Source organism: Pyrus communis, chromosome 12 (assembly GCF_041283825.1).
Source record: "Pyrus communis isolate YQ-2024b chromosome 12, ASM4128382v1, whole genome shotgun sequence".
Taxonomy (NCBI): Eukaryota; Viridiplantae; Streptophyta; class Magnoliopsida; order Rosales; family Rosaceae; genus Pyrus; species Pyrus communis.
In genome coordinates, this window is record NC_142576.1 from 1,142,679 (window position 1) to 1,162,417 (window position 19,739).

At 35.4% G+C, this 19,739-nt stretch overlaps 1 protein-coding gene across 1 annotated transcript; it reads right to left on the bottom strand.

Annotated features, from left to right (window-relative positions):
- Nucleotides 1-10,270: 10,270 nt before the first annotated feature.
- Nucleotides 10,271-11,968, bottom strand: LOC137745833 (protein LIGHT-DEPENDENT SHORT HYPOCOTYLS 1). Its single transcript, XM_068485853.2, has one exon. It carries the CDS (start codon nucleotides 11,206-11,208, stop codon nucleotides 10,612-10,614), a length of 597 nt encoding a protein of 198 aa, XP_068341954.2. The 5' UTR covers nucleotides 11,209-11,968; the 3' UTR covers nucleotides 10,271-10,611.
- Nucleotides 11,969-19,739: the final 7,771 nt, after the last annotated feature.

The window sequence follows — 19,739 nt, forward strand, 5'->3', positions numbered from 1 at the left end:
ACACATGATTTGGAGTTGGCCGCTATCATTTTTGCGTTAAAGTTGTGGAGGCACTATCTTTACGGAGAAAAGTGCAAGATCTTTACGGATCACAAGAGTCTCCAGTATCTCTTTACTCAGAAGGAACTCAATCTTCGTCAGCGGAGGTGGTTGGAGTTGCTCAGCGATTACGATTGCACGATTGATTATCATCCTGGTCGTGCGAATGTAGTGGCTGATGCACTTAGCAGGAAGTCACAGGGCCGTATTAATGCGTTGTACGCTAGTCGTGCTCCCCTTTTGGTGGACTTGCGTACTACGGGAGTAAGGCTAGAAGCCGAAGATCGAGATGTGGCATTACTTGCTAATTTCCAAGTTAGACCGATACTTGTTGATCGGGTGCTTGAAGCCCAAGTAGCTGATCAGGAGACTCAAGAACTTATTCAAGCTCGAGAGCAAGGAAGGAGGCGAGACCTCAGAGTTCGTGATTCGGATGGCATGTTGATGCTAGAAGGTAGAATGTTCGTGCCTAAGAGTGTGGAGTTGAAGAAAGAAATTCTCGATGAAGCACATATCTCGGCTTATGCCATGCACCCAGGAGCTACTAAAATGTATCATACCATTCGACCGTTTTATTATTGGCCGGGTATGAAGAGGGAGATAGCCGAGTATGTGAGCAGATGTGCTGTTTGTCAGCAAGTTAAAGCAGAGAGGAAGAAGCCGTTTGGGTTGTTGCAGCCGCTTCCCGTTCCAGAGTGGAAATGGGAAAATATCACCATGGACTTTGTGTATAAGTTGCCACGTACACAAAATGGCTTTGACGGCATTTGGGTGATCGTTGATCGACTCACTAAGTCGGCTCATTTTATTCCAGTGAGAGAGAAGTATTCTTTGAGCCGTTTAGCGGAGTTGTTTATCTCGAAGGTTGTGAAGTACCACGGTGTCCCAGTGAGTATTGTCTCGGATCGTGATCCACGATTCACATCGAAGTTTTGGGTAGCTTTCCAGGAAGCTTTGGGCACGAGATTACTTTACAGTACGGCGTATCATCCACAGACAGATGGACAGTCGGAGAGAACTATTCAGACTTTGGAGGATATGCTGCGAGCTTCGGTGTTGCAGTTTGGTGACGCTTGGCACCAAAGGTTGGATTTGATGGAATTTGCTTACAACAACAGTTTTCATTCGAGCATTGGCATGGCGCCATTTGAGGCCTTGTACGGCAGAGCTTGTCGCACACCGTTATGTTGGTCAGAGGTTGGAGAAAGAGTTTTAGTGGGTCCAGAGATTGTCGAGGAGACTACTCAGAATGTTCAGGTGATTAAGTCTAACCTGAAAGCAGCTCAGGACAGGCAGAAGAGGCTAGCGGATCGGCATGCTACGGATAGAACATATGAGGTCGGAGATTGGGTATTCCTGAAGCTTTCACCGTGGAGAGGTGTTGTGCGGTTCGGAAAGAAGGGGAAGTTGAGTCCCAGGTACATCGGACCATACGTGGTCACAGAACGAGTTGGTGAGGTAGCTTACAGGTTGGAGTTGCCTCCGGAGTTGGCTAGAGTGCATAATGTTTTTCACGTGTCTATGCTCCGACACTATGTTGCTGATCCATCTCACGTGATACCTCCTCAACCGCTTGAGATTAACCCAGATCTGACGTATGATGAGGAACCGGTGACGATCATTGATTGGAAAGAGAAGGTTTTGAGGAACAAGACAGTGAATTTAGTGAAGGTTTTGTGGAGGAACCATTCAGTTGAGGAAGCAACGTGGGAGACAGAAGATCGAATGAGGGATTTGTATCCTCGTTTGTTCTTTGACCACTAGGGGCTGTTACTTGGTTGTTTTGAATTTCGGGACGAAATTTTTTTAAGGTGGGAAGGTTGTGACATCCCGTTCCGGAATTATCGAAAACGCACGTGTGAAATTACAATTTTGCCCCTAGTTCGATTTTGTCACGTTGTGGGTTGTTTTGTGTGTTGGGGTATGTGTTTGGAACCTTACACACTCCCACACACACACACTGACACTGCTCTCTCTCCCTCTGCTTTCTCCCTGTCTCCCTCTCCCCCGAGCTCCCTTTTGCCACTGTACATGTACGGACACACACCAAGAACCATTATCCCGTAGCAGATCGAGGAAACCAAGGGTGGATTTGTGATCGTGAGGTCGAGGGGAGCACGAATATACCCTTTTCAGGTAAGAACATCGATGTTTTCACGTCGATTTCTTAAACTCCGTTTTGGGTACTGTTCATGCAAAGCTTGTACATTAAGTTTTTGGGTTTTCTGAGCTCGTGGTTGTGTTTGTGAGGTTCCCAGGAGCGTCGGAGTAGCTCGTTGGACGACTTTGGACGTCGGGAGGGCCTGCTTCGAGGTTGGCCGAACTTGGAGTTTTTGGACAGGTATAATCTCGTGATTTTAGCCCTTAAAACTTGTTGGGACATGTTCTACTAGTTTAGGGCTTTAATTTGGTGCAAGAAACGTGGAAAAAGGTGGAGAAACGAGAGAGTTATAGCGATTTGCAGGTTTTCCGGCGACGGTGCCGGCGACGGCGACGGCGCCGGCGTCGGGGGCTGGCCGGGGAAGAAGCAGGAATATTCCGTTAAGTTTAACGGAATATTCCTGACAGCAGGGGTTAAGTCTAACGGAATATTCCGTTAGTTGACGGAATATTCCTGACGGCGTCAACTGACGCCGTCAGTGTGCTGTGCACGTGGCCGCGCGTGGGGGCGCGTAGGGCCGTGCCTTGGGCGGCGCGTGGGGGCGCGTGCGTGGTCCAAAAATTTTTCTAAAAATTTGGGCGTGATCCTGAGGTTGTGTAGATCACGTTGGTATATTCATTTGTCCATTTTGAGCAATGTATGAGAAGTTATTACGAGAAACGGGTTATGTGCTTTAAAGTTAACGTTTTTATAGTTGTTTCGCATTTAGGTGACACGTACCCAGAGGACGAGCGTGCACACGCGAGACAGGGGGGCTACGACCCTTCTACATACCAGTGAGTGGGCTTTTGTTTTCCGTATATACCTATATACATTTATATTCCCAGAAATTGATTTAAAAGGGTTATTTGCCTTATGCCATGCATGTTATTATTAACGTTTATGCATCATCACATTCATTAGTAGTAGCATGCATATACATATTTATATGTGGGTGCTGTGGAGGCATAGGTAAGTGCCAGGTAAGCGTTATTTAACGATTGCATTAAATAGTGGTTAGAGATGCTTAGAGAGCTCATAACCTGTACCCCCGGTGTTAGTGCTCCCGCCCTGAGCAGGGCACAGGCCTTCACGTGATGTTCACCTCCCGCACCTTAGGCTCAGCTTGGATCCAAGCTAGGTGCACAGGCCTGTCGTACAGACCACATTAGGTGGTTCCGACTTGTAGGTGACCCGCGATTATTCGCCCAGGCTTCACGTGATCGTAGCACTTATTTACACCCAGTCCTGTCGTACAGACCACTTTAGGTGGTTCCGACTCGTGGGCAGGTTTAGATATTGAGATTGAGATTTGAGCTCTAGATGTAGCCGTACAGGTCACGTAGGTGACTCCGGCTGCCTGATTACATGATATTGATTATGATTATACCTGGGCACTTGCATATCACTTTGAGATTTTGGCATGGCATATCTTGAGCATGATTGGTATACCCTTGAGCATGTTTTGCATGTTTACACATACGTACATATGTTTATTTTCTGGGAAGTATACAGGTTTTACGGCGAGGGGTTAGAAAGTATTTTATGAACTGGTTTTCAAAGAGCTTTGTTTTTGCCCACTCACGTTTTTGTTTTGCGCCCCTCCAGGTTCTAGTTGCTTAGCCGTTGCGGTGGTTTCCCTTGAGAGCTTTTCGGCGTTCTGACAGACACTCCCCATTGTAGGGTCGCCTTCGGGCGTACTACTGTTGTTGTTTTAATTGGACTGCTATAGACCTGCTCTGAATTTGTATCGCACTAACTAGCACTTATTCTAGTACTTGTATGCTAGTTTTTAATTATTCGTACTTTCTTATTACTACTTTAGCTTCCGCACGTGCACATGGCTACGTCACCTTTGTGTGACGGCCAGCACGCTCCGATCTCGGTCGGGGTGTGTCATATTTTTCTATTTGGAAATAATGTATTTTGACCGAATAAAATTATTTTTATAAAAAAATTTTGAATCGGAAATCATTTAGTCATTCAAATATAACAAATAAATGAACGGTTCATCGTGAATATATTATTTAATGTTTACACCGTCGATTTGTTCTGATAGAAATAAATTTTTGTAGGGATGATCTTCAAATGAAGATTAAGAAATTGGATGGTTCCCATTGGAAAATTAGGATGGTCAAGATACGTTATTTGCAAGAGGGGAATGAGCTCATCCATTATCCTTGGGTTAAATGCACAAAAAATGTCACTTAGTACTACGATCTAGTGGTATTGCTATTCACTTGTAAGTTAGAGATTTTAGGTTCGATTCTCACTAAAGACAAATTTGAATCGTATTATTATGGCTCGTCCATTATGATGTTTAGCCTACTCTCTCACTCCCTTACTGTAGATAATATCGCTTGTTCAAAATGCACATAATATTACTTTTGAGCATTTTGAAATCCCCAAATGCAATTATACGAAAATTAGAGGCAATTTTTTTCCCATTAAAATTAGAGATAATTCCACTAATTTTGATGCACCTAAAATCTATTCACTTATAAACCACATATAAGAATTTCTTTTTAGTAACACATTATGATAATTTTTTGCAGTGAAACCTTTGTAAAATATGCATGAGTAAAACCGACATGCATAAAACCGATAATAATAAAATTTACTTAAATGTAGTGGTACAGATTTAAAACTAAACTTACCATATAAATATGAGTACATTAATTTGGAAACCAACCATAAACAAAGCACCAATATGAAAGCATAACTAAATATCTTGTTATCTCATAACTTTTTTTATTTTTTGAACCAAACGATATTATCTATACTAAGCGGATAAGAGAGTAGGCTAAGTCTTACAATAGACTAGCAATAATATGGTACAAAATTATCCTTAGCAATAATCGAATATAAGATCTCTCACTTACAAGTAAAAAAAAAATACCCTTAAACTATGGTACTAAGTGGCTCTCATAACTTTTACACAATAGCCTGAAATGTACTTACCTTATCAATGATATGGTCATGTTCTATATATTTTGCCCAATAATTGTGTGACAATGCATACGGAATGTTCAAGTTCAGCAGTACAACTCTAACAGTAAATTGTAGATGACAATCTAGGGGAAGGTGAGGGGAGGTGTTCACATGTTCTTGCCAAACAATCTCATCTTTTAATCTCATTAAGCCAAAGATAATTCCTAAATGGTCATTAGAAGTTCAATTAGTACGTTTAATCAATGCATGTTAGGTTGGTTTGTTGCTGATAAACTTTTTAAGCCCAAGCATGGTCTATCACCTATATCATCGATATTGTTTTAATTTAACCATCTATTACTAGGTGTTAGGTTTTATAACAAAAGAGTTCAGTGATATTGTATATTATTTTGTCATATGACCAATGTGGAATTTTATTCTCCAACAAGCCCCCTCACGAGTAGCCACACACGGGGTCACAAGGGAAACCAATTCTCACATCAAGAACTGGTTAAGTTGTTGTACCAAAATAAACGTCAATCTTTTCACAAGCCTTGTCGGTCGGTATTCAATCTCTGAAGCCAACATCAGTCTTTTGGAAGGCCCAATCATTCAATTGCCTTCAGTTGGAGCTCACACATTTTTTCGAAAGGCCAACTTTAGGAAGCATGTTTGAGCCCATTAGCTCAAGCCCAGGACTGATATTCAGTCTTGGGCACCAACGTCAATCTTTTTGAAGGCCCAATCGTTCAGTTACCTTAAGTTGGAGCTAATACATTTGTTTGAAAGCACAATTTCATGAAGTATGTTCGGACCTGTAACTCGGGCCCAGGAGATGTCGAGAAAATAGTCTGCTCTTATACCATGATAAACTCTCTAGACCCAAGCATGGTCTACCACCAAAATCACCAATATTATCTCAACTTAACCATCTATTACTAAGTATTAAGTATTATCACATAAGGCTTCTATGATATTAAAAGTAAACACTCTTATATGCTAATTATATTTTATTTTGTCATATGATTGATGTGAAATCTTAGGGGATGTATTCAATTGAGAATTTGAGAGACTTTAATGGATTTATAAATTCATTGATTTTTATGGAGTTTAATTGATTTGTAGCGATTCCAAATAAAATTTTGATTAAATTCCCTCGAAATCTTATGGGGAGAGGTGAGATTTGTGAATGTTTAAAATACACTACGAAATCTTTCCTATTCCCTCTAATTCCTCAACTTTCTCAAATTCTTTAAATTCAATTTCTAATTGAATACACCTGGAATGTTATAAATTTCTTTAAAATACTAATTGAATACACCTAGATTTCTAAGGATTTAAATAAGCTATCTTAACATTATAATTGAAAACACCTTGAATTTAAGAAAATCACTTAAAATCTTAATTAAATACCCTTAAATTCATTAAAAGAATTAAAATCTATCAAAATTCCAATGGAATACACCTCCATTTGTCTCCTTCAGTTACCCCATAAGCATCAATTAACCGAGTGACCAAAAAAATCAAGAAATAAAAGAAAGATTCTCAGAGCATAAGTAGTTTTTGTACACCGCCAGACGCCCACAGAAAGAGGGACATAAAATGTCGATTTCTGGTTTATAGAGCTTGCCTGTTTAGAGATTGAAAATATAATATTAATCTAATAAACCCTTGAAAGGTGACATTTTAATCAGGCACTCTCAAAACCAAAAGGGTTGCCCGACATCAGCCTACAATACCGTAATATGCAAAGAAATTGATTAATTTAAAGAATTGCTTGTCCAGGTGTATCTATTCTATATTCTTATTCTATTAAGAGAAGATGGCTTGGCAATTTTTTGTCTTTTTTTTTATTTTTTTATTTTTTTATTTTGCCTTCATTTTTGATATACAATGTTGACATGAAAAAGGTAAAATAGTAATTTTGTATCAAAATATTTACATAAGATAAAAATATAGACTTATTAAGAGAAATTGTTCCACCATCATTTTTTCATACAAATAAGTGAAATCATGATGTTTTTTAGATAGTTTGCATGAACTGAAACAGTTGTGCTTAAGGAAAACGTAGGAGAAGATGAGCGGTTGTTCACACACACAAAATTTGTGCTCTCTGCTAGTTAGAAATATGATAATAGTAACCGTTTCTAGACTAATTTTTTTATAAATTATACGACGTAATTTTTAATAATTAATTTATTACTTAATTATAAATTAATGCGTTTATTTCTACCAGTTACATATCATATAATTTATAAATTTAATTTCAAAAGTTAGTTTATCGAAGATTTCTCTTAGAAATAAACAGAGTCCCAAATTTCCAATCTTTTATTGCCTCAAATTTTATTGATTAATATAATTTTCTTTTCAACATTCGTCTTTGAGGTGGCATCACCAACAGCTAGCAAAGATAATCTGGGCTTTGTCTTTTTGCCAAATTATAGATCTAATAAAGATTATCTTCCCTAAACCAATACCTAACCAGATTTGACTACGTTTAGGCTCGTGAGCTTTCCACTTCTATAATTACTAGCCTTCATGCACGCGCTTAAAAGCATGCATAAGACATTTTTTTAATCACGATGTGTTATGAGCGACTTACACATTTAAATATATATATATATATGCGTAAATTAACAAAAGAAAAGTCAAATATTTGAAGTAAATGAATAATCTTAGATCATGCTAGAAGAAATCCCTCATAAATCAACTAAAACAGCTGAATTCACTTAATAAAATCAGTCGATATAGAATTTAAATTAAGAATAGAAAATAATATTTAATAAACCACTAATTAAATCACATTATTGCTAATCCCGTCCCCCTTAGTGTAGATAATATCGTTTGTTAAAAAAAAATCATTTGAAAACTAATTTAATCACACTATTATCCGTGTGCGAAAAACTTTTTTTGTAACCGACATTACACGTCTCTTAAAACGTTTTGAATGTGTTTAAAATATAGAAAATAATGTTTAATAAATAACAGATTGAATCACATTATTGCTAGACTATTATGAGGCTAAGCCCACCATCTCCCCCTTAGTGTAGATAATATCATCTTTTCAAAAAAAAAAAAAAAATCATTTGACAACTAATTTAATCACATTATTATCCGCGTACAAATTAAAATAGCAAAAATGCTCCTGCATTATTTTGGAATGTCTTTAAAATTTTTTTGTTTTGGGGCCATTTTTGTTCAATATTTTTGTTAAAACTTGGCGACACCAAAACCCTATTCACCTTTTCCTCTCTCTTTATATATAAACAGATCTGTTATTCATGAATCATCCATACTAAACCCTAATTACAATATATATGTATAACAAAAAACATCTGCATGTGTGACGTGTGTGTGTGGTGATAAGAGGGAAAGAGGGGGAAATCTTTAAAATATTTTTGTCATGAGAGAGAGAGAGAGCATATTTTTATCACGTGAGTGAGAGATTAAGAGCTTATTCTCTTCAGTGATTCAAGTCCAGTTATAAGCCGAAAATGGAATTGCAATCACATATTATATGCGATGGTTATTATTATATGAACATACATAGTTATCCATTAGACCAACTTCAATGATGGACTAAAAGTCAAATTACCTTCCAAAATTTTCTCTTAAAATCCACTCCAACCCAAGGGGAAATTTTGGACTAAATGCTAAACCAATGCCAAATTCCCCCCAAAATTTAGCCCAGAAATTGGAGTGGATTTCACCCAATATTTATCAAAATTTATTTTTTATTTTTTACTTTAAAATATTCATAAAATTAATTTACGATAGTCTACATATATTTTTTTTTTTAAATTAATTTAACAAAAAAAATAGCATAAGTTCATTCTTTAATAATCCCGGACTAAAATTTTAGGTTAGAACGGTTAGAGCAGAAAAGTTGTTTCTAGCCTAAAAAGCTAAATTTTCCGGGCCAAAAAATTTGACTTTTAACCCAACCATTGGAGATGGTCTTAGAGAGGCAAACATGTGTATTGTGGGTTAATTTGATTGATAATGGTAGACATCCACTTAAAATTTCACATTTAAGTTATTAGGGAATTGTTATTACCCCTCAAAAAATCTTATTCTACATTCCAAACTTCTGAAGAATGTAGAATGAGATTTTTGGAATATCAATAACACTTCCTTTTAGATAATACTAGCATATGGGCACACACAAAGTGTAAGAAAATTTTTTAATTTTGTTTTTGAAATAAAAGGAGAGAGGAAGAGATTGACAAAGAATGTAGGGAGTAGGAAGTTTTTTATTTTTATTTTTTATTTTATTTTAATTTGAGATATATTAGGATTACATATAGTTGATATTTTGAAAAAAAAAACAGTAAAATTTAGTTGTGTGAAATTACATTTCTACTTTATATTTCTTATTTATGTTCTGCTTTAATTAAAAAGTTAAACTGATAATTTTATAAAATTTTGATTGACAATAAGTGTTTTATTAATTAGTAGAGATATTATAAGAGAAGAGACATGAATGATTAATCAAAATTTGACTAATACAATCATAAATTAAATCTATTAAAATCATTATTGATAAGTATCGAGAACTTATTGAAAAACTAATCATTTTATAAATTAAATTTGAATAATCATTTTGAAAACTGTTTATTAAAAAAAAAAAGCTTCATTTCTCGAGGATAAGTAATAATTCCAACTCAAAATAATTTGTATTCGAATCACACAATTTTGTGTTTTATTATTATAACTATTTTCATTATCACTCTGTTAAAATCTACGCAAAAAGTAATTTTAAACTAAGTTTATATAGTCAATTTATTATAGTAAGTTCATAAGCAATTCGTAATTCTTTCATCAATTAAGTTCATCAATTTTTACATATTTTGATGACTTATCGACATTAGTTTCAATTTTTTTAATAGCTGTATCACCACCAAGACAATAATCCCTACATTCTCATTCTCAAGATTCAATACTATTCCTTTCACACCGCTAGCAAATTCAACCATTTCCCCGGCTTGAATCTGGTTCAATCCATGATTTTTGTAGAGGCAATCTTTGTGGCGTGGTTTATAACCACGAAGTTTGATCAATCACAGCAACAAACAATTATGAATAGAAACTCTTACACGTCATTTGAATAGTCAAATATTATTCTAACCAGAAACAAATAACTAATGTAAAAGGTAGGAATAACAATGGAAATCTATTAATTCATTGATGATCTGATATTGTGCTTCAAATACAATCATGCAACACAAAAAGGGCCAAAGCCCCAAAACCCAAAAGTATGCATTTCCGTTTCTTTTTTCAGACAGAAAAGAAACACTTTCAACATTTCAATAACATATCACAAACGAGTTCATTAGACCATTTCCTTTTTTGTGCACAAAAAGGGAACAATCTAACTAGCTAGAATATTTTATATATCGATATAGATATATAGAATAATATAAGAAAAGAGAGGAATATTATACCCCAAATGACTGCTTCTGCATTTTTGATTAATTTTACTTTAATTTCTTCCCTCCGGACTAACTTGTTGTAGCTGTAGAAGCAGAACTTGTGATCATGGCCGTACTCATGCTAGACTTTGGGTTGTTATTGTTGGGCCTCTTCCTCTTCTTCTCATAACTAACCCCTCTTGCCTTTGCCTGGAAATCACGAACTTCACGCAAGTAGAGCCTCACAGCTCTGGCTCCAAAGGGATTGCCTTCAGGCCTCCCGCCGTGCTCATCATAGGCAGCTCGAAGGCGGCCAATGAGGGCGTCCAGGCTGCCCCACGCCTGCCTCAGCGGACAGGGGCAGGGAGCAGGTGGGTTTGGGAGGCCGAAGAACGGGCAGTTCTGGTTGTGGATCTTGGTTTTGCCGAACTGGTCGAGATACCGGAGGAACTCCAGTACGTGGGCTCCGCTGCACATCGGGAGCGACAGCGGCGGCCTGTGGTTCCGGAGGTACTGGCAGAAGGTGTTCCAGTCCCGCCGCTTTTGGTTTTCGTAGCGGCTGGGAGTGGTGGGGGTTGTGGATATTGCTGAGGATGGGGGAGAGATCATGGCCATGTTATTGTTGATTATAGGGGTTTCAAAGGTGATGCTGGGATTGTTGGAAATAGGGTTTGAAATTAAATCCATGGGAAAACGAAAGGTGAGATTTTGGTTATTTGGAGGGTGAAATTTGTAGGGTTTCTCTCTAGGATCTTGATCTCTCTTACTCTAGGGTTTCTCTCTCTCTCTCTCTCTCTCTCTCTCGTCTAGCTAGCTACTTGTGCATAGGTGATGAGTGAGGGTAATGGACCAATGGTAGTGCTTCAAGAGAGAGAGAGAGAGGTTTTGCTTGTTTGGATGAGTTGAGAGAGAGTGACTTCAGCTGTGGTATCAAAATAAGTGCAAATGATGATGTTATTAACTTACCCAAAAGAAGATAAATGCTAGATTTTGCATGGCTTCCATAAATATAATTTGTCAGATGGAGAGAGATTGGGAATAAATTGGAAAAAAGTGGGGGGTTTTGGAACTCAATTAAACTTAGATTTGGGATCTTAAGGACAATAGAGAAGAATCTACTTCATCATGATCACTATCTGTTTTGGGGAAAACTTAGTTTGAAAAACAGTCAAGTGCTGCTGCAAGAAGATGGATGATTTCTTACAAGGAACAACTTCAAACTGAGATTACTCAACTACTAATAGAGTTAGAGAGAGAGAGAGAGAGAGAGAGAGTGAGAGATTGAGACAGATTTGTAGTAGTAGTCAAGATTTAAAGATCTCAAGACTTGAAGAGTGATGAATGATGAAAGGAAGGGAAGAGAGGGGTTGCAGAGTCTGTGTTGTGGAGGACTGAGAGTTGAAATAAAGTTAGCAGGAAGAAGTAAAGTTAACAGGAAATGTGTTTTGCCTTACTAGGACAAGTTAGGCAGTGGGCAGACCTTGATGGTGACCATTGGCTCACTGACATTTATATATGAACACCGACACTCCCTCTCTTATGCGCGTGCATGCAATCACACAACTATCCCACTACATTTTTTTTCTTTATTTTTTTATTTAAGAGATTAACTTCTTTTGATAAAAAAAAATTTGAAAATGAGAAGTGAATTATCACATTAATGTTTTATTTCATAGAGAGAATTAACTTGACTATTCAATATATTAAAAGCATTTAAAAAAATTGGACGACCAATTTCTTATTTAAGGTTACTTATATAAAAAAGATATTTCTGTTAATCTCCCTAAAAATAGTAGAATTGAAAGGGACAATTACTATTTATGAGTAACCTCTTTAACTTGACAAAATAAAAAATTTGTCATTAATTTCTTCCTTTAAAATACTTTTGATACAATAATAGTCTTATCCAAATCAATCATCTTTATCAAATGTGATCCAAAGATACATATTATGTGTGACTAACTCACTAGTACTAAGACATAATGATATTTTCTTCATTTATAAGTAAAAATTTGTATTTGACTTTCTTCAGTAACGAGCTCGATAAAAATGATGGCTAACGTATTAGATAGTTTAACTTAAACCCGTCTCCCTAATATCATAGACAAAAAAACTGATGATTGAGTGGATCAAAAAGTAGTTCAATTGGTGTAAGTCTAGGAACAACTTAATTCATTCTTTGTATTCCTGAACCCTTAAATTCAATTTTGGTCCATAATGCGTTGTTTATAAGAGAACTACAAGAAGAGTCAAAATCATTTTTTTCGTGTACATGTGAGATTTTTTTATTTATTTTTTATATTCATATTTTGTTTCTTGACGATTATAGGGTTTTTTTTATTTTAATTATTCTGACGAAACATCATTTCAACCACTCTAAAGTTTCATGTTGCTATAAAAGCAAAACAATAAAATAAGTTTCTTTTGTTTCGTGGATTTTAAGTTGGTTTTTTTATTTATTAAATTGTTAAATATTTTAAACATTTTGATCTAAATTAATATAAATTTTTGGCTAATATGCATTTGATCCACACAATTTCTCAAAATAAAGACCTTAGAAAAGGAAAACTGTAGAATAATTACCGATATATAATAATTAAACTTTGAGGTTGTTGCAATCCAAACTCTTATATTATAGGGATATCTTTTATATCCTAAGGTTATCGGTTGATATCCATTTGTTTTTGTTGCGTTGCATAAAAATACCTATACCTTATCGATCTATGATGTAACTTCTTGACGCATGATAAACATATAATAAAATCGTAATTAAAATTGTGAACGGAGTTACATTCCCTTGAAACAAGTTTAAGAGTTTGGTTAATATCAACTTGTTAACGAGCTGAGTATGAAGCAACCTTAATTGTCGAGTATGGTGAAGCCAAAAATTATTAAACACAAGTTGACATATGTGTCAATTATGTACTGCACAAGGGTACCAACTAGCTTTTAACTTAGTAATTATTGTTTTTCTTTGGATAAAGTAGTTTTAAGTTTGAGTTGCTACGTGATAATGATATATATTTGTAATTAGCTTGATGCTTAAGTGCAGTTAGCGTAATTTTTTTTGTCAACATTAATAATTGTTGTACAATATTTTCGTAAATATCCATGACATAAAAAGTCTATCCACCGCATGGGGGGTCATTATCGAAGGTTGCTTTTCTTTTTGTGCGAAGTAATTGAGAACGAACAGATGCATTTGATGGCAAGTTATATAGCAACAGATTGATTAATGCTGGACCATATACATGCAGGAAATTTCAAAGCAATTACCTTTCCCCCATCTCAATGATCTCATCCAAAAGATGTACCATGATTGTAATCAAGAAAAATTATATTTCGTCAAGAGAAAATTTTCAATGTGCTAAAAATACTGTTTGATATACTAGTATCATAATAAAAATAGTTAAATATTTTAAAAAAAATTAACTACTTGTATTATGACAATTAATGTACAAAATAGTGTTTCCAACACACAAAAAAATCTTTCTGCATGAAAGAAGAATTACTTGTGGTTTCCAATTAATTGTTGGGGAATTACTTTGAAGGAATTTGTTTGGCAAGTTTAAGAGACAATAGACTTGTGGCAAGTTTAGGGTGCTTTTGCAGACAGCGAGCCTGATTGTCAACGGTAATTACGCACTAATCAATCACAGATTAGTAAAAGTAAGAAAAAGAAAACTAACTAGCTAGCTAAGAAATTAAGGAAGCTTTTTTATGGGTACCAACAACATAAGTTACATAGTATATCATTTCACGTATTATAAAAAAAAAGTAGATGACATCATGACATTGTTAATAAATCTCGTTTCTAGAGCATAGTAATAACTAACAAATCCGTATTCTATAATTTTAGTGAAATACTGTGTTCAAACTACACTAAAAATTTGTTCAAAATGGAGAATAAAAATTTCATACTAAAAAAATGGATAATCTTCAACATCCTCCTACTTTTGGTAAGGAACAGACTTCCCGCATTTGGAATCTCGAACCATCATTTAAGTTTGCACTACCACAATTTTGTTATAATATTGGGCTACCCAATAAACTTCCAAGTACTGGTCCTAGTATGTTAGAACCAAGAACTGCATAGGTTTGCTAGCTTAATTATTCATCTTATAGCAAGCATTGTGCTAAAAAAATGGAACACATTTGCAGATAATTCACAAACAAATTAACACTCTTTAGTTTCCGTGGCCCAATCACGGTCTCTTATTAGGGAACAAAATGAGTTGGTAAAAATAATACTAAATAAAATTATTTCAAGCTAAGATAATTAAGTGCTCGTTTGAAATTGCTTTCAAAAACACCAAAAGTGCTTTTGTAAAAATATTATTAGAACCAATCTTTCGTCACAGTGCAAGTAAATTTTGAAAAAGCACTTAAAGTGTTTCTTAGAAGAAGCACATAACTAGTGCTTATTGCAGAAAACACTTCAAGTGTTTTTGGAACCTAAAAACATTTTTTTTTTATAAAGACATTTTAATTCATTTTAAAAGTACTTCAACGAGCCCTAAAATAGGTGCGCTCTTTCCCATCTCAAGTTTGAATCATCCTCTTCGTAATTTAATTTATCTTACATTAGCTTAGTGCTAAAATTGAGGAAAAATCTTAATTAATCTTACAAAAGGGCAAATTAAGAGGCAAAAGTTGTCAATAAATTTTGTGGCCCTGGAAAGATGGAGAGCGAGTGCTGCTCAAAAGTCCCCAGATTGTAAACAAACAATCAAGAAAGCAACAAATTAACGAGGAACCTTCATAGCAAATTCCCCATAACCTCTCATCCAAAAAACTATCTCGTGTTCATGTCCTTTTAGAATTGACTCTCTAGCTATCGCATGCATGCAAATTACCAGAAACTAACGAATACTTCTGCTTTTAGCAGACAATCAAAATGTTTTTGTTAATCCTTTTTTTGGCTTATAACGTGTGTCGAGATTAGTTTGCTTTATATGATTGATACAAAATTATTTCTATGGTGTCCAAAACAACAGCATCCCTAGCTAGTTCCCTAGTTCATTAATTTATTTTTGTTTTTTTTTTTATGTGCCCAAATTTCCAACTCGGTTATTAAGTAAAGAAAGTGATTTTCACATACCATTTTTAACTTTATAATCCTTATTTAATCATGATCACTAATTTTGTTTGACTTATTAAATCTAATAACCATAAATAAAGAAGAAATGTGTAAAGAGCTAAAATGAAGTGTGAAAATCACTTCACTTAATTTGATTACAAATTTACAATAACAGTTGTCTAGCAATTGCATACCATTTATTATTATAGGGAAAATTTGAAATAAATTCAATTTTATAGACTACCTTTTGAAATAGGTCTAATTTTTAGTGATTTTTAACTTTTAAAATAGGTCTAATTTTTAGTTACTTTGAACCCATTTCAAAAAAGTCTTTTATTATATATTTTGTTTAGGATACATCTATCGAACTCTGAACACACCTGCAGATCATCTCCCATCGTCACCATACCGATTCTCGCCACTACGCTAGACCTAGTGGAGACCCTAACAACACAGTGAGCAAATTGGCTCAATTTAAAACACAGTAACTTAAATAGATTTTGACCTGTAACATGGTGAATCCCTGCACCAAGATGGTCACGGGCGGAGCCACTTAGGCTCAGAGGGCGCAGATGCCCCTGCTCATTTTTTTTTTTGTGTGTGAAAAAAAAAAAATGTACTCTTTCAGTTGTTTGTAATATTAGTATTAATTCTTTCATATGTTATTTTTATTATTAAAAGAGTATTTTCGATCATGAAATTTATGAAGATCGATTGTGAAATTGTATGAGAGACTAATGAATAAATGATAACATGATTATTTTTGTAGAGAAAGATGTTTGATGATATTGGTAATAAGGTTGTCATGCAACGCTTTCAAAACATAAAAACGCATCGATGGATATTGTGATAAGTTATATGAAAAACCTTATGGACTAATATATAAGTGTTTTGTTTAGTATATTTTTGTGCTTTTTAATTTGTGACTTTGTTGTTTAAAGATGCCCACATCCATACATATCTCTGACTTCATCCTTGAAGATGGTTAAACATTTTTTTTTTTTATGGAAACGATAGAAATGCATTAATATGGAAACAGAACCATTACAAAGGTAGACAGGGTGACCAGGGCCTAAATCAACTGATACAAAATTACAAATTACAAGCTGGTGGTAACACGAATGACCAACACAGATCACTTAGACGAGCAAGATGGTGGCCTACACCGTTGTCTTGGTGGCTACCTATCTCTAATCCAAGTTTCTTATGCGTGGGTCCCATCACATCACTTTCCAAGTGTGTCGTGACGTTCGTCGTTCAAAATATCAATCACGAAAATTAACCCCTTCGAAAATTTGTCCAAGTTTTGCTTAAATGTCCATTTGGGGGTCTATAAGGTTATCTTCAGCCGACTCGGCCAAAGGACCATAAGGTTAAAAATAACTTGAAATGACATGAAAATCGTCTCCAACCGAGGGTTAGGCCAAAGTGTTTTTGGGCCCCACGTAGCCAAAAACCCCAAATCAGGCCAGCGAGCTGGCCATTTCCAACTAGCCCTTTAGCGCCAGAATGTCAAGCTTGACATTTTGCCAGCCCTCTAGCCCATCCCATTTGAATGCCAATGGCTAGCTGATGTCATGTTGCCGTCATGTTATCGTTGGAATTTGAATTTTATTTTTGGACGAATTTAAAATTTTTTTCCTATAAATACCTAAGTCATTCCTACACCATTTCTCACATACTTTTCACTTTAGCTACACGTGTCACTCAAAATCTTATCCGAAAAATTATTGAGATTACATAAAGATAAGAAATCTGGAGAGTTATTCACGTTAGCGACACGTGTCACTTGAAATCATATTCAAATATTTATTGAGATTATGTAAAGATAAGAAATCTGGAGACTTATTCATTTGGCGACAAATGACATTCAAAATATGTTCGAAAACCTTATTTTAATATGGTAGTTTAATTTAATTAACCATATTAATTCAATTAAAATAATAAATTATGTTTGGCCAATGACTCTTTGACCCCCTTGGTTGGAGATAATATAAAATATAGTCTAACACTGTTCATTAAAATATAATTTATTGCAGAGCTATAGGGCTAAAGGGAGCCCTTTGGCCATCATTCGGGTGGAGATGGCCTAAGAGCATCTCAATGAGGGACTTTCTATGAGACTAAAAAAAGTAGTGAATATAGTCTATTTTAAAATCTCGAAGAATATTTGGGGTCTTAAAAATGAATATTTTCCAATGAAGGGCCATATAACAACTATTAGGTTCTCTTATCTTATTCTCATTCGTTGATTTGTTTATTTGAAATCAAACAAGACAAGATTTCATTTTATAACAACTATTAGATTGAATTGTCTTATCTCAATCTCAAATGTTGGTTTATTTCTCTGATTGGCACATTCTCCTAAATCAGACAAAATAAGATTTCCTCTTCCACTAACAATTAGATCAGATTTCTCATCTCAATCTAACCCGTTAGATTGTTAGCTCTAATATCATTATCATATTAACTTCAGAATACATAAGCTCCAATTCTTTTATTCTCAAAGACCTCCCAACCACTAAACTGTAATGGCCCAACCATGGAATACATAACCTTCCATTGGCATACAACAATGCTTATATTGGGAATTGGATCCCCTCATGAGCAAATGGTGGGGATCCTCATGACCACACAACACAGGTCGTTGGATTTTGATCCAACGACTACATACAGGGGGGGTCCCTCTAAAAGTTATAATAATTGTAGTCGTTGGATCAAAATCCAACGGCCCGTATTGTGTGGTCATGAGGATCCCTACCATTTGCTCACAAGGGGATCCAGTTCCCTTATATTGGATGCAAATGACACCCAACCATTGTCCTCGAAGTTGTTGCATCATAATCATTTTATATCTTAAGTATTAAACATACAAAAAAATTAAAAAAAAATGGAGGAGGACCTTTAAAACAAAAATATGTATAATAAAAATAGAGTATAAATGTATTCGTAAGTGGGGGAGAGGAGAATGACATAATTTGGTTCACATTGGCTACTACCATTTTCTTGGGACCCAATGCTTTTTGGAGTTGGATGTTGTCTTATGTTTTGCTACCCAAGGAAAGAAACTGACAGTCTAAGTAGCGGATATAATTCCATTTTTCGGTCTATTAGAAATGAAATTTCTCACTAAAATTTAAAATGTGGTAACCTCAAGAAGGATAAAACCCTCATTATAAATGCTCTAAATAATGAGCTCACCCAAACAACTTATAACATTTTGCTTAATGTCCACAAAACTGTTTTCGTGAAAGCTCAATAGTTAAATTTTTATTTATTTTTTTGGTAAAAAAAAAAAAAAAAAAAAAAACAATGAGCTGACTATTTTATTTCATCTTTACCAATTTCTACAAAATCAATCTTGAAACCTAATAAGGCATTCTTGAAATGTCATGCCTATGTTCTAAAGCCCATTAGTTTTTTATATTAGTTTTTTTTCCTTAAAAATTTAATAGACTAATTATTTTTCTCAACAAATGATAAGACCGTTTACATATATCATATAGATTAAACCCTTAGTGGCGTCTTTACTTAAGTAACACATGTCCTTTAGACTTAACTTCAACTAACACTGTTGAAAAAATAAAAGTTGGAATTTAATACGAGTTCTCTCTCTCTCTTCCTCGATCTCTCTCCTCCCCAGTTTTGAGTCTAAAGTTATACATGTTAACTTCGGGTGCTTTTAGGCCCACTAAACAGCGCAGGCCCAAGTTTTTGAAAAAAAAAAAAAAAAAAACAGCTCAGGCCCAAGGGAGACTAAGGTGCCCAAGGGGTTCAAAGGAACACATCTCGAGCGCTTGAGATGACCAAGATGGAAAAGGAGTCATCTGATCACTGGAAACACGTGGGCATACTGATAGCTTTATAGCACAAGTCCTTAAGGCATGTTTACTCAAGCGTCATTTCGACTATGTAGCGACTTGCAGGCAACAACAGAGGCCTAGAATGGGATATAAAGATGGTCAGGACAACGCTTGGTGAGACTGGATGAGATAATTGAGGTCTGGGTGGGACACTCGGCCTGCATAAACCTAAAAAGGCGTGCCATCCCATATGTAAAAATGTCACTTCACTGTCAGAAGCCTGGCTGAATGGATGGAAAGATGTCAGCACGTTAGTCCAAGTTGGTGGCACATTA